The sequence below is a fragment of the Pyxicephalus adspersus genome, chromosome 4, assembly GCF_032062135.1.
Source record: "Pyxicephalus adspersus chromosome 4, UCB_Pads_2.0, whole genome shotgun sequence".
Taxonomy (NCBI): domain Eukaryota; kingdom Metazoa; phylum Chordata; class Amphibia; order Anura; family Pyxicephalidae; genus Pyxicephalus; species Pyxicephalus adspersus.
In genome coordinates, this window is record NC_092861.1 from 830139 (window position 1) to 844241 (window position 14103).

General features: G+C 39.8%; 1 protein-coding gene across 1 annotated transcript; it reads right to left on the minus strand.

The window, feature by feature from the left end:
- Positions 1-2081: 2081 nt before the first annotated feature.
- On the minus strand, positions 2082-2975 carry LOC140328914 (taste receptor type 2 member 8-like). Its single transcript, XM_072408839.1, has one exon. It carries the CDS (start codon positions 2973-2975, stop codon positions 2082-2084), a length of 894 nt encoding a protein of 297 aa, XP_072264940.1.
- Between the last annotated feature and the right edge of the window lie 11128 nt (positions 2976-14103).

Genomic DNA, 14103 nt, shown 5'->3' on the forward strand with positions numbered 1-14103 from the left:
TGGCAGCAGTAAGAGCAGGAGGAGTAACACAGCCATACACACTATGTCTCAGGGCCTGCCGCTTCCTCCTCATGCTATGAAGACAGAAATCGTAACATATAAACCTTATATGCTTCATACTCTATATGATTCCAATGATCTATTTCATGAAAGTTACTAGTTCAATATTAGAAGGAATGTAAAAGATAATATACTTTCATTTTACATTTATGTAATACAATTTATTCTAAACGTTTACTTTGCCAATTCAGTAGTAGCGCTGGTTTATTGTATCCCCTGTACCTTCACTCGGGATATCTTCCTTCCCCTCTTAGTGAAATATTTCCAGAATGATCATGTGACCCCTTTCATATCCTCCTATGAGGAATGCCCTGCCTGGTATTTAAAAATCCAATAGAAGTCCTGTTTTCTATCACATGGGGGTTGGAAGGATTCATAGTCCGGGTAACATACAACCAGACCAACTTCTAATTTCCTTGTGACTTTTCATTGAGACTCCAACTGGTTACAGCTAATACCGGTGAACACTGCAGACATCCAGAGGACTTTTACTTGTCATAGTCATATGTCCCCACTCCCCAACAATTATCCCACACCTCCTCTTATGGAGACCAGACACAGCAATAAAAACAGACATAAAGTTCTATTCTTTCCCACAAGTTGGTAGAAGATTTAAAGATATTGTTAATATTTCCACCCCCCAGCCCAAGTCTTACATGTGTCTGTCTCTACCACTCTGGCTAAGTATGCAGAGTTCCCAATCCAGGCTCTGCTGCTTAGATCTATGGGCTCCCCACTTTCTATTCATTTCTATAGAAGGGCCACTCATGCTTTTATTGGGTGTGAATAAGGACTGGGATGCTCATGGAAGGATGAATCAGGCCAGCTGAAAGACTCTTAAGGAGAACCCAGGAGGGCACACATTATAGAGGTTGGATGAGCAGGTTTAGATAATGATAAGACTTGGTGGGGTGCTAGAGATGAAGGTAGACATATAACTGAGAACTAAAGTACGTAAATTAATTAATCAAGAAAACATTTACATTGTAAAGTATAATTGAAAGTGACCGCCCTTCAAAATCCTTACCTTCACATGTCTACAGTGAGGGTCCAATGTACACTGCAATATACAAATACATTGGAGACAATTGTGTTCCTCCAGCCTTGTTGTCACAGCTTGGTGAAGACTCTGTGGTATATTTTTATGATTCTTCCTATTATTGATTTATAAAGAACCATCATCATTTCTGTACAATATAAAATATATAGAACAGACATACACAATGATGGGGGGAACACGGACTGAACAGATATCTATAAATTGTACATACAGTAGATGTTGAATAAACATACAATAGGAGGATGAGAGAAGGAGGAGGAAAGGAGGATGAGAGGAGGAGAGGGAGAGGAGGATGAGAGGAGGAGGGGAGGAGGAGGAGAGGAGAATGAGAGGAGGGGGAGAGGAGGAGGATGAGAGAAGGAGGAGGATGATGTTAGTACAGTGATGGTTTTGTTTAGGACGGTATTTGGTAATAAGCGATGATATAATATTAATGTCCCTGTGTTCCTCCACCTTTTCTTGGAATATTTCTTACATTATCTGAAGTGTGAAGGCTATAACAACCATAATGGGGGGAGGGCAATAATTAGGATTATTATTGACTTGTATTGATATAGCGCTGACATATTACACAGCCATAGTGCACAGTCATGTCACTACCTGTCCCTCACAACCTAACGTCCCTAGCATAGCCATTTGTCATTGATACAATCTAGAACCAATTTTAGGCTGAAGTCAATTAACCTAACTGCAGAATTTTGGAGTGTGGGAGGAAACCAGAGTACTTGAATGTTAATTCCTATGGTTTGGGAATGAGATATCCATCACGCTCATAAAGCTGTAATGGGTTGGTATCCACAAATCCTGGGCATGTAACTATATTGACCACAAATATTTACAGAAGATAAATTGTTACAAAGTTTTTAATATACATTTTCACACTTCTACATGATTATTATATCATCCAGTTCTACATGTTCTATTTCTTTTCTTCTAGAACCTACAGATCAGCCATTGCTTTCTACTGACCACCTGGTAATCCACACGTTATCAGATGAAGGAATTCCTTTCTGAGTTTCCTATTATAAAAGATGAGGACAGCAGAATGCAGGAAAGGATAGACCACAGTCAGCACTGACATGAATGATCTCTGTAAGGTTCCTCTTGCCAGCATACCTGTATGGTAAATATTAATGCATACAATAAACATTATATGAAGCAGAAAGAAGAAGGTGATGCTTTTGATTGCATTGTAATGTGTCTTCATGTCTGGATTTCTAAAACTTGTGCCATCACCGCTCATGTTCCTGATATGCTTCCAAAGAGAAGGAATGGTCAAGAAGAATGCAATGGTGAATATGATGAATGGTGGTGTGGAGCTGATGAGATAGATTCCTGAGAATGGCTGCATTGTTGTGTTCTGAGTAACATTCATTGTAGAAATGTTAAATTGAGATGAGGGGATTTGCAACCAATATGGCAGACCCAGCACCAAGGAGAAAAGAACGCACAACCCAAGAAACCATGGTGCCAGCTTGGGCATCTTCTCCTTCAGATAGAGGAACACAACATGTTTGTAGATTGCAATTTTCACACAATAATACACACAGAGCAGTCTGGCAATCCAGATGGAGATATAATTCATAGATATGAGTGCCGGGTTAAAAAACCAGCTGAAGAAGCTTACATGGACCTGTGACAAAATAGAATGCCAAATACCATGAACACCAACCAGACACAGGTAGATCCACCGGGACAGACACAGACTGGTGACAATCTGATCTCCAGGGGGAAGACATTTATTCCTCATCCAGGTCTTGGAGTTCATCACCACTATGAATCCATTGAGTGCTATCCCCATAAGAATATTACCCAACTGAGCAACTGTAAAGAGAATCTGAAAAATAAACTCCATTATTGTGCTGAGTGAAGTCTAAGCTGTGACTGTGGCTGGCTGACACACACACAATTCATACACACATTCTTCCACTCGTTCCTGGTTTCCTTGTACTAGTTTGATTACAATTTAAATAAAAGGATAAATGTTCCCCGAAGTTTTGCATAGAAACTGCATTTATTTTTAGTTTATAATTACATCCCAAGAATTACAGGGATTGTTACAAATGTAATAAAGTGTATATATGGTGTATATGTATATATAAACACAGACAATATCATGGGGAAATAAAGTATATGCTCCTTCAATAAAATAAGTTTTGCATATCAGGAAATAATAAAATCATCGGGCCCCTAGCAGGTTTTACAATGAGTTAAATAGCATCAGATAAACAACACATAAAATATCACACTGTGTCATTATTTAACAAAGACTAAGTAAAAATGCATAAAGCAGTGTGTGAAAAATGAAGTGCACCCTTACCACCTTTATAGGCATTAGGAGGGTAAGTAGGATTGGAGCATACAGGTGTGTGTTAGCACAATGCCAGGGACATCAGCACTGACCTTAGAGAAACAATTGTTACTGCCCATCAAGCTGGGAAGGGTTAGAAGGCCATTTCCAAACAACATTTTGCAGGGAAAAAGATTATTAACAAGTGGAAAACATTCCACAACATGCAAGTAAATTGACCCCATCGTTGGACCTATTATATATTATATAAAATGTATACGTGTCTCTCTCATGTATTGTCCGTGTGTACTATTCATATACAGTTTCTTATATTTCCCAGGATCCTTAATACATTATAAGAGCAGTGATAGAAAATAGGAATTATAATGACATCATTAATGATAAGCACACACACTCCTGGGGAAATATTTATAAAGCAGTGAATGTTACAATGTTCATCACACATACACTGCAGATGAATCTTCCTGGTGCATGTGTTTTCTTTTATACTACTGATTCACCTCCAATGAATATCTAGTGAATGTCACATTTACCACTTTATTAATATGCCCCCCATATCACATTTGGATCCATTTTGGAGTCCGGATGAATGTGTTGATGTCTTGCATGCCCCAGCAATAAGCTGTTACCTGTTTGTTACAGAATCTAAATGTGTGGATGGTAATTATGGAAGTGTGTCATTGTGAGACTCCTCAATATTAAAGATGAACTGAAAACAAGTGAAATGCGCATGGGGTCGGCATTCCCTGGGGATTTACACAGCTCTGGCTGTCTAGTAAGGGAGGAGATCTGACGCCATTTCTAAAATAGTTTGGCTGCTGTGTAAAATGTAAATTAAAACTGAATTGGGTAAATGTACTGAAGGAGTTTGGACTGTTCACTTAGCAAAGTGAATTATCACTGTACAGGGGAATGATCACTTAGGCAGGACAACAATTCACTTTGAAAATAAATAGCCAATCACATGCGAGGTTTATGTGTTTCTTTTACATTTTCTTACTCATGTGAAATCTTTTCTGCAGAGTGATAACTCACATTCTAAACTCCCTCAGTGAATCAACAAAAAATGTGATGATTTATAAATGTTTCAATCTTTTTATAGACATTTGTTGTGTGTTCACCTCAGAACTTACAGGAGGAATCCTCATTACTGAATTATTATTCATATTATATTGGATATAATCATAATTCATTACAACATATCTTACTTTATGTATCTGCTCTGTTGTGTTTGTAACATGAGTTTGGCTCTTGGCCAACTTTCTTCTTCAGCTTGAGAGTCGGAGGTTGCTGGAAGTTGCTGTTGGGTCAGCTGTGTGACCTCACAAGGATGCCTGGAAGTGGTAAATAATTTTCCTGTAGATGATTCGATTATTGGACTTCATTCTATACTGCCTTTGTCCCATTCTCAAAGTCACATATTAATGGTAATTGAATGTATTATGTATATGTTCCTTTTATAAATTGTCATTTTGTAATTGTTTTGTCTGCCATTTGCACTCGTGTTGTTTGTCCCCACACAGCTCATGTGTTCATTTGTAGTTGTGTTATAGGTTGCCTGATCTTAGCACTTAGCAGTACAAACTGGTTGTGAATTAGTTGTCCAGCTGAGTTGCATACTCATTCTATCACACCTGATGGTGATGGAAGGAGGTCCAGGTCCAGGTCCAGGTTCCAAGCATAACATCAGATGTTGTGTTGTTGCTTAATGCTGATAAATAGTGGAGTGTACGCATTATTTAGGGGTTTACACAAAACAAATAGTACTAGTATATCAAAGTCCCAAGGCCAAATCCATGCGTGTAAGTACATACATAAGTGCAAATGAAGGCAAACAATATACACCTAAAAGAAAAACTTACCCAAATGAGAATCCTTCTTTGCAAAAGTGGCCTGTGTGTTTTTCAACCGATAGAACACAACTCACACGCACATAGCGGGTCCACATTGGCGCACAAGGGTGCGCATCAAACAAGTTTTAATAAGACAATTGTGCTGTTTTAAGCTTTTCAACAATTCAGGGAAAGGAACTGCTTCAAAACAATCATAGTTTACTTGGTAAATTGGAGGTCTGTTGGATCACCCAAGATTCAAAGATCCTGGGAGATTGTAAAGGAGATCATAAAAACAACCCCCTGCAAAAAAAAACCTTTTGAAAAAAACTTTTTTCAAAATAAACACATTTTCTAAAACGTCACATTAAAATATAGAGACCACACAGATACCACTAAATTTACATGACAAAAAAAAACATCTAACACAAGTAAACCCAAATTTCCATATAAAGCCAATAGTTCAAAAATGGCAAGAAATATTGCATTCAAAAAATACTTACCAAACCAATATGCAATTTTGACCTATCAAGGGTAGAAAACTGGATTAAAAAATATTTATGCAGGACAAACATTTAATGGTGATAATTAAGACATATTTTTGCAAATAAACAATATGCCCACAAACACAATAACATAGCATTAACATTGACTTCTTAATTGCAAAATGGACATTGAAACATTCAAAGTTTACAAAACAAAAGCAGCTATTGTGCTAAATGGTAAGGAAAGTATCAAATGCAGCAACATAGATTTAAAAAATACAGCAAGACAAAAAAAAGAAGAGAAAGAAAAAAGCAAGTCAAACAACCCCCTTATATATGCTCATGTTTATGCGCACAGCTGATACGCATTCACGTGTAATTGGGACATGCGCAGTCTTTGCAATTTGTTTGTTTGTTTTTTGACAGTTTGGCATTCCATAATCATTTATTGATATGATCCTTTACATCTGTACACCATTGAACAGATATCTAATAAGTAATAATTTAAAACAAAATAAGCTTTAATGTTAGTCATTTAATAAATTTGTGTGTTTAGTGTATAACTTTTAACATTTTTGCTTATTATTTTTTATATTATAATATTATTTAATTTTATTATATATATATATATATATATATACTGTATCTATCTCTAATATTTATCACCAGGCGGATCCTCGGTCCGGCATTGTATGCGCCTATGTAAAAAGCTGAAGACAGTTATCCTTTTCTGAACCTAAAAATATTAGGGCATTTAAAAACATGCTTATTTCTCAGCTAATATAAATGTTTTAAACATTTGAAAACTACAAAGAAGAAGAGAACAGTGACTTTTAATGCAAGCTCGCCAGTGTTGAGCTGCTGGAGATACACGGCTCGAAACGCGATCATTTCAATTGATAACTGCCGGGAGAATACGCCAGCATATTCTCAACATCTGAAATTTAATTGATAAATAGGTTTTTAATGTCTGATTTCAGATCGCGCTGAGCTTCCGATTTTGCTTGATGAATCAGGCTCAATGATTGACTGGATCGGATGGACACCAGATGGACACCGTCTGTAAAAAGGAGCTAGTATTATTGTATTATTGTTTATAATATTCATCTGGTAAACCAATCGGTGATTTACAAGATGGAAGTGACTCAATTGCTTTATGAATTTCAGGTTTTGAGATTGAAGACAGTTATCTTCGGGTAATGTTGGGAGTTTCAGGGGTTTAGGAAAAGATTTAATTTATTATGAGGATGGTTGTGGATCTATAAAACTATTTGCTTTGTGTTGGGTTCTTCTGACCTAAAAACACATAGGACTCTGAATCCTTTTATGGACTTTTCATCCTAATGGAAAATAACTTTGCCGGTGTAAATGGAAATTACATATTATGCCTGGATTTAGTAAGATGTTGTTAGTCTTTTAAAAATAAAGAATGACTGCATAATATATTTTTCTATTCCCAAAATGAAAGTGCAGTACAGTATGAATGTCTAGGAATGTGTAGAGATAATATTATCCCTATTGTTATTTTTATTTAAAGACACATGTAATGATTAGAGATTACAGAGCTGCATTATTTTTTTAATATCTGTCTAGAATTCAGCTTTAATAGGCAGATCAATAAAAATGAATATCTTTTACTCTTTAGACCAAATGTAGCTCTAGGAGTGTTTAGGGATATAATTATTCCTGTTAGTATTATATTCTATTGATATTCTACTATCATATCCCATGGGGCAGCAGCAAGCAATTGGGAATAAAATGATCCACAAACACAGCTGTGCAGAAAAATGTATCACTGACAATAAACAACAGAAGAGCCGGTCCTAGAGGGGTAAGGAGGTCCAGACAACACCATAAATGTTTGGGGTGTTCAAATGTTTCAAACATTTATATTAGCTAAGAAATAAACATATTTTTAAAAGACCTAACATTTTCAGGTTCAGAAAGAGATTAATTTAATTTTAATTAATTAACTGATTTCAGCTCTTTACTTAGGCGCCTATCTAAACGCTTATGATGCCAGACTCGAGGATCCGTCTGGTGTTAAATGCATGCAAATTCTGGCAGGACCTCACTTTGCCAGCAGACTAGACCATCCAACTAAGTGCTATATAGAGAGATATATAAATGTATAAAATATATATTAAAATGATATATAATATAAAAACATTATAATCCAAAATGTTAAACGTTACACTAAACACACACTTTTATTAAATGACTTTAACAATAAAGCCTACTTTATTTTAATGTATTATTTATTAGATAGCTGTTCACTGGTGTACAGATGTAAGGGGTCATATCAATAAATGAGACAGACAAATTGCACTGACTGCGCATGTCCCAATTACATGCGATATCGTATGAGCTGTGCGCATAAACATGAGCATATATAAGGCATTTATGTTCTCTGTCTTTTTTTTTTTGGTAATGTAAATTCAGTGGTGTCTTTGTGGTCTGTATATTTTTATTAAAGTTGTTTTAAAAGGTTGTTGTTTGTTTTTTGGGGAGGTTATTTTTGGGTGATCCAACAGACCTCCAATTTAACAAGTAAATTGTGATTGTTTTGAAGCAGTTACTTTCTCTGAAAAGCTAAAAACAGCACAATTGTCTTATGTAATATGTGTATATTGTTTGTTTTGCTTCATGTGCACACATGTATGTACATACATGCATATATATATATAGAATTATATCTATATAATTTGATATACTATGGTCCAACCTATGAGCAATATTCATGTTCAGATTGTGCCGTCCTGCAAGTTAAGATAAATGGCATAATCTTTTATTGCTGTTTAAATATTTTCTAAATAAAAAGCTTTTATTATTTGATTTTATACATATGCCAAATAAGTCCCCTGTCTTTCTGCATATTTTGAATTTCTAAAATACTGTGGGGATATGGCAGGGAGTTATTGAAATATTGAACTAAGCAGGTGATCAACTCATCTACCAATTTCTATAAATTTCATTTAAATGTTTAACACATTTCTATCTTTATTTTTATCAGATATAAATAATATTGGGGAACCCACGGCAAAGATTTTAGTAGGAAGCTGAAATAAATACTATTAACCACCTAGCCGTTATGCCCGTACGAAGGTCGGGCAAAAAAAAATGGCTAGGATGGTTAACCCCGTAATTTTGTCACATCCTTACCTCCATGGTCCCGCTGTGCACATCCAGCGTCATTTTCCTATTCCAGCGTCGTCCATCGTCGTCCGTCGATCTCCCTCTCCAGCGCCGGGTGCCAGCGGGACCGGTAAGATGCCGGCCGGTATCTTGTGTTCCGCTGGCCGGTATCTTGTGTTCCGCCACCCGGCCGGCTGAACACAAGATACCGGCCGGCTGAACACAAGATACCGGCCGGTGGAACACAAAATACCGGCCGGCATCTTACCTGGTCCCGCTGATCGTCCACGTCCTTCTTCGTCCAGCGCCGGATGATCTCTGAAGCGAGAAGCCGTCCAGCGGAGAAAAAAAAACGGAAGGCTTCTGCGTGCGTGATGACGTCGGCGCGTGTGCGGGAAATTCAAATAGAAACTCATTCATTCATTTTGTATTGGATTGAATACAAACTCCGGTATCCAATCCAATACAAAAAATAAAAAAAAAATAAAAGTAAATACATTTTTTATATTCATATTATCTACTAGAACCCCTGTTCGGACATATTTCTGTAAGTTACAGGTCTACAATTTAATAAAAAAATTTCATGAAAAACAGTGGATCACTTTTGGTACAGAAATCTAGACCTCAGTGTAACGCCCAGGTGGTTAAGGGGTTATTACTGCTATAAGGTTTGTTATTCCGATCGGTCAGTCTTGTGACTCCTTTACAGATGCCAGAGCCACTATTTACTACTGCCGCCCTGTAGGTGAATGTGTCACCTGCCCGTTCACTGAAATCAGATTTGTCTGTTACCTGTTCATTCCAGAGATATTTAAATATTTCAATCATTCCTGTATTGTCTTCCATGTCGATATATATTGATCCCTCCCCCTTACCTCTGTGCACCATTCGCCCAAACCCTACTATACATGTGTTCAGGTCTGCAACCAGAGACACCAGCAAGGAGAGAATTCAGGGGTCCTCACATAGGATTGCAGCTATAAAGGGTCCCTCTACCTCAGCTAATATTGAAGTGTTTGTTGGGTGCTGGAGAATTGAATGACCAGAAAAAACTTCATTTACTGAGGATTTCTGAATATTGAGATCTCGGTGTGAAGGTCCCAGGCCCGTACTATGCAGTGCACAGGAGATTCCCACTATCTCTGCCCTGAGCTCCCAGGTTTCTACACCCACTGTGCCCGTTAAAAGGGACTCCGACCATCCATTAGCTAATTTCCCAGGTTTGTACTGTACATCCAATGCACTCATTATCAAGGGCTTCCGGTTTCCCAACATTGAGTTCCTGGGTGTGTACCCCGGCTGAGGGACTTCGAACATCCCTCCGAGTTCCTGGGTACTTTAGAATTTCCATGATAACAGATGAATGATCAGACAAGATTTGTAAAGTCCTTGTCAAAACTGAGGCAAATTTATTCAACAATACCCCCTACTTGCTGGGAGAAATTTATGTGGCCTATGATCCCGTGCAGTACACCACCTCACTCTAGTTACCCTGTTTATTCCCTCTGGTGGTGCTACTTGCAGGTTGAGCAATTGATTTTCTGTCCCCTGATCAGTAGCATCCCCAGCTTCCTATAGTCGTGCAGCCTCCACCTGAGATTTACCATTCTCAGTATCCCCAGCTTCCTTGTTATTGTGCCGCCTCCACTTTTCTGAAGTTTTACCTTTACCTTTCTGAGCATTCCTAGCGCAAACACTGAGGCTGTGTGAGGCTGAAGAGGTTTTTTTGTTTGAGAGGAGTTTGTGTTGCAGCTAATGAGCAGTTTACATCCAGGCTAAGATCCTGCCCTGCCATTAGCCCTTTATAGCTCTTCTATCCCCAGACACCAGTTGCCCCTTCATAGTGTTTAGCCTGGCTGACTTCCTGCTAGTGGTTTGATCATCTGTTGGATTTCCTGTTGCTGACTGTTTCCTGACCATGTGATTGTTTGCTGCCTGGACCAACCTTTGCCTGTGACCCAGACTCTGCTTTGTTTTACCCTTGGATACCCCTTCTGGTGGACTGATACCCGTGCATGACCTCTGGCTTTCTTTCCTGGACTTATCTCTGCTGGACTCTCCTATACTGCATCATCTATGGACCATCTGGTTACTGACCCTGGACTGTCTGACCAACCATTGTGTCCACTTTCCTGCTCTTGTGGGCTCCTGGTCCTCTATCAGTCCTCCCCAGACGTCATCCTTTGTGCACAGAAGTCCTGGGGGCAATCGTGCTGGGATAGGACAACTAACCTCTCGAGGGGGCTTGGTATAGGTGAGGAGTGCAGAGTTATATTGGGAGACTGGGGTCTGGTGAGCACTGGACCAGGGCCGTACACCAGAATTACACATTCCAGTTCTGTTTTCTGTGCAGTGAAGTCCTTGTGTTACCATTGTAGTATTGGACATATCTGTTATCTGTGGGTCACACACAATTTCATCCCGCATTGGTTACAGCATATCTTGTTGCCTTTACAGTTCCAATCACTCTGACACTGATCTATCTGAGGAATTTTCGTGCAGATTCCACTCCACACTGGGCACCGGCGGGTTTGTCTGTGGAGAAGACAGAGAGGTGCAGATGGTGATAATCTACCCATCATACAAGTAATTCATAAATGACACAGCCCACCATGTGAGTGACTAGTCATTGGGGTCCAATAGGGGAAATTTGGTCACTTTTCTACTGTATAAGGACTGTATTAGGGCCCCTCATATGGAAGAACAGGGCTTCTGAAATAAAATTCGAACTCCATTAAAGTCAAAGGGGGAAAAAATTGGGTTGTGTATTCAGGACTGTGTATAGCTTCTGAAATGTTAGGGATTCTCTCTGTAATAGTCACCTCAACTGCATTATAGAAGATGTGGCCTCAGTGACAATATCTATATCAGGGGGCCCTGAGCAAGCCACCTAAACAATACCACTGTCACACTGCAGGGGGAAATGGGCCCTTCACCTCAGGCCCAATACCAAATAAGTGTTGGTGGTGTAGGGTTGTTGTGACAGCAGAGACTTTTATAAATGACTTCATATATAAAAATTATTAATGACAGCCGGAATGACTTGAAAAAGATCGCTCCCCAACTGAATGAATGGCCTTACTCCATTGCCACGCCGTTAAAGGTGCACCATGGGTACCATATATGTCTATGTACTTCAGCCAAGTCTTTTTCTATAGAAATGATGGATATTACCAATGAATACTGGAAGCACACAACTCATGGCGCATTTCTTGCAGCATTTCATGTCATTATCACAATCACCATCTCTTTTGCATTCATTTTCCTTGGTTTCAGGTGGTGGGCTGTCATATATTCATTCCATCCGGGCACTTTCCAGGTTTGACTGTGAGGAGAAGACAAAAAAAGGTAGTCAGTAGTGTTGGTCGAATAGCTCACTATTCGATTTGATCACTATTCGGTCGAATACAGCAAAATTATTTGGGTGGTGGCGGTGGGCCCTGAGACGGAGTATGGATGGCTGTGTTATTCCTCATGCTCTTACTGCTGCCGCCTGCCCACTGTCCAGTACCCAGCTCTAGATGCCAGACTAGACTCAAGCCCAACAGGGTGTTCTTCTATACAGGTGGTAAATTATGCCATTGTGCATTTCACCCAGAGATCTCCCAACATGTTGTTTGCAAATTACATCTCACCCTTCCCTTTCAGGTGGTTCTCAGTCCGAAACTCATCATTCTGCATTATTTTCACAAGATCTTTGTTGGCGGATCTTTGAATGGAGTCTCTCAGGATGGCCACATACTTGTTGTGGAGAAGTCTCCGGATGTCTTCTGAGCTGATTATTTCATGACTCCATGTGGTCATCCAGGACCTCTCGGTTCCCGTTACACATACCGGTTAATCTCATCTTTTCCCCCCAACATATACAGAGGGACTGCTGTCCCAGTTCCGGGGTAACATACACAGAACTTCAGTCTGATAAAGTGTGGTACCGATGGATTAAGTAGAAGACGTGGCCTTCTACATTCAATCACAAATTTCACACTACACACTTGCATTACACACTTCGGGGTGTCATTAAAGATGCACTACACCCAGTTCTAGATGCCAGTTACTAATGCCATCCACTCTCCGTCTCAGGGCCTGCAATCTAGTGAAAGCACATTAAAGGGAACGGGCTTGGCAGAATCAGTGGGGAAAGAAGACCCTGTTGAGCTTGAGTCTAGTCTGGCATCTAGAGCTGGCTACTGGGCAGTGGTCATGTAGCAGCAGTAATAGCAGGAAGAGTAGGCGGTTGGCCCTGAAGTGTGGAGGGCATTGTCAACTGGCATCTAGAGCTGGGTACTGGGAGGTGGAGGCAGTGGGCCCTGAATCGGAGCAAAGGACGAAATTAGTGGTTGAGGCCATCATCTATATGAACAGGGTAGAAGCTGTAGCTATGGGAGACATTGGTGTGTACTGCTTTTTCCTATCTGCTAGCTGTAATTTTGTAAAATGGGGCAAGGACAGTATTGTTAACTGGCATCTACAGCTGGGTACTGGGTACTGGGCAGATGGCATCAGCAGTAACAGCAGGAGGAAGAGGTGGTGGACTCTGAGACAAAGTGTGGACGGCATTAGTAACTGGCATCTAGAGTTTGGTACTGGGCAGGCGGCAGCATCAGCAACAGCAAAAGGAGGAGGAGGTGGGTCCAAAGACAATGTGTGGACGGCATTAGGAACTGACAACTAGAATTGGGTACTGGGCAGGCAGCATCAGTAACTGCATGAGTAGGAGGCATTAGGCCCTGAGACGGAGTGTGGACAACATTAGTAACTGGCATCCAGATTTGGTTACTGGGCAGGCAGCAGCAGTAACAGCAGGAGGAGGAGGGCCCCGTGAGAGAGCAAGGACTGCATTAGAGTTTGAGGCCATCACTTCTATGGACAGTGTAGTAGCTGTAGCTAATTGTGACATGATAGATGAACGAAATTCACACTGTCCATACCTATTATTTAGTGAAACCACATAAAAGGGAACGGGCTTGGTGGAATCAGAGGGCAAATACATAAATATTTAATCATCTGTTGATCTAGCAAGTGCTATCACAGTTATATTATGGTCGTGGTTGTTGAGGCATAGCTGTGGTGACAGGCAGCTTCCGAGGATGGACGACTATGACTTGCCTGACTATTACGTAAAGACTGCAGAGTGTGGGCAACTTTTACCATCTTCCTCCCTCTCCCCCTTTGAGGGCACTCTGCAACCTCCTCCTCATCTTCTTCCTTCCTTCTCCTCCT

Coding starts and splice junctions, on each gene's coding strand:
- LOC140328914 (XM_072408839.1), bottom strand. CDS start 2,975: ATGGAGTTTATTTTTCAGATTCTCTTTACAGTTGCTCAGTTGGGTAAT.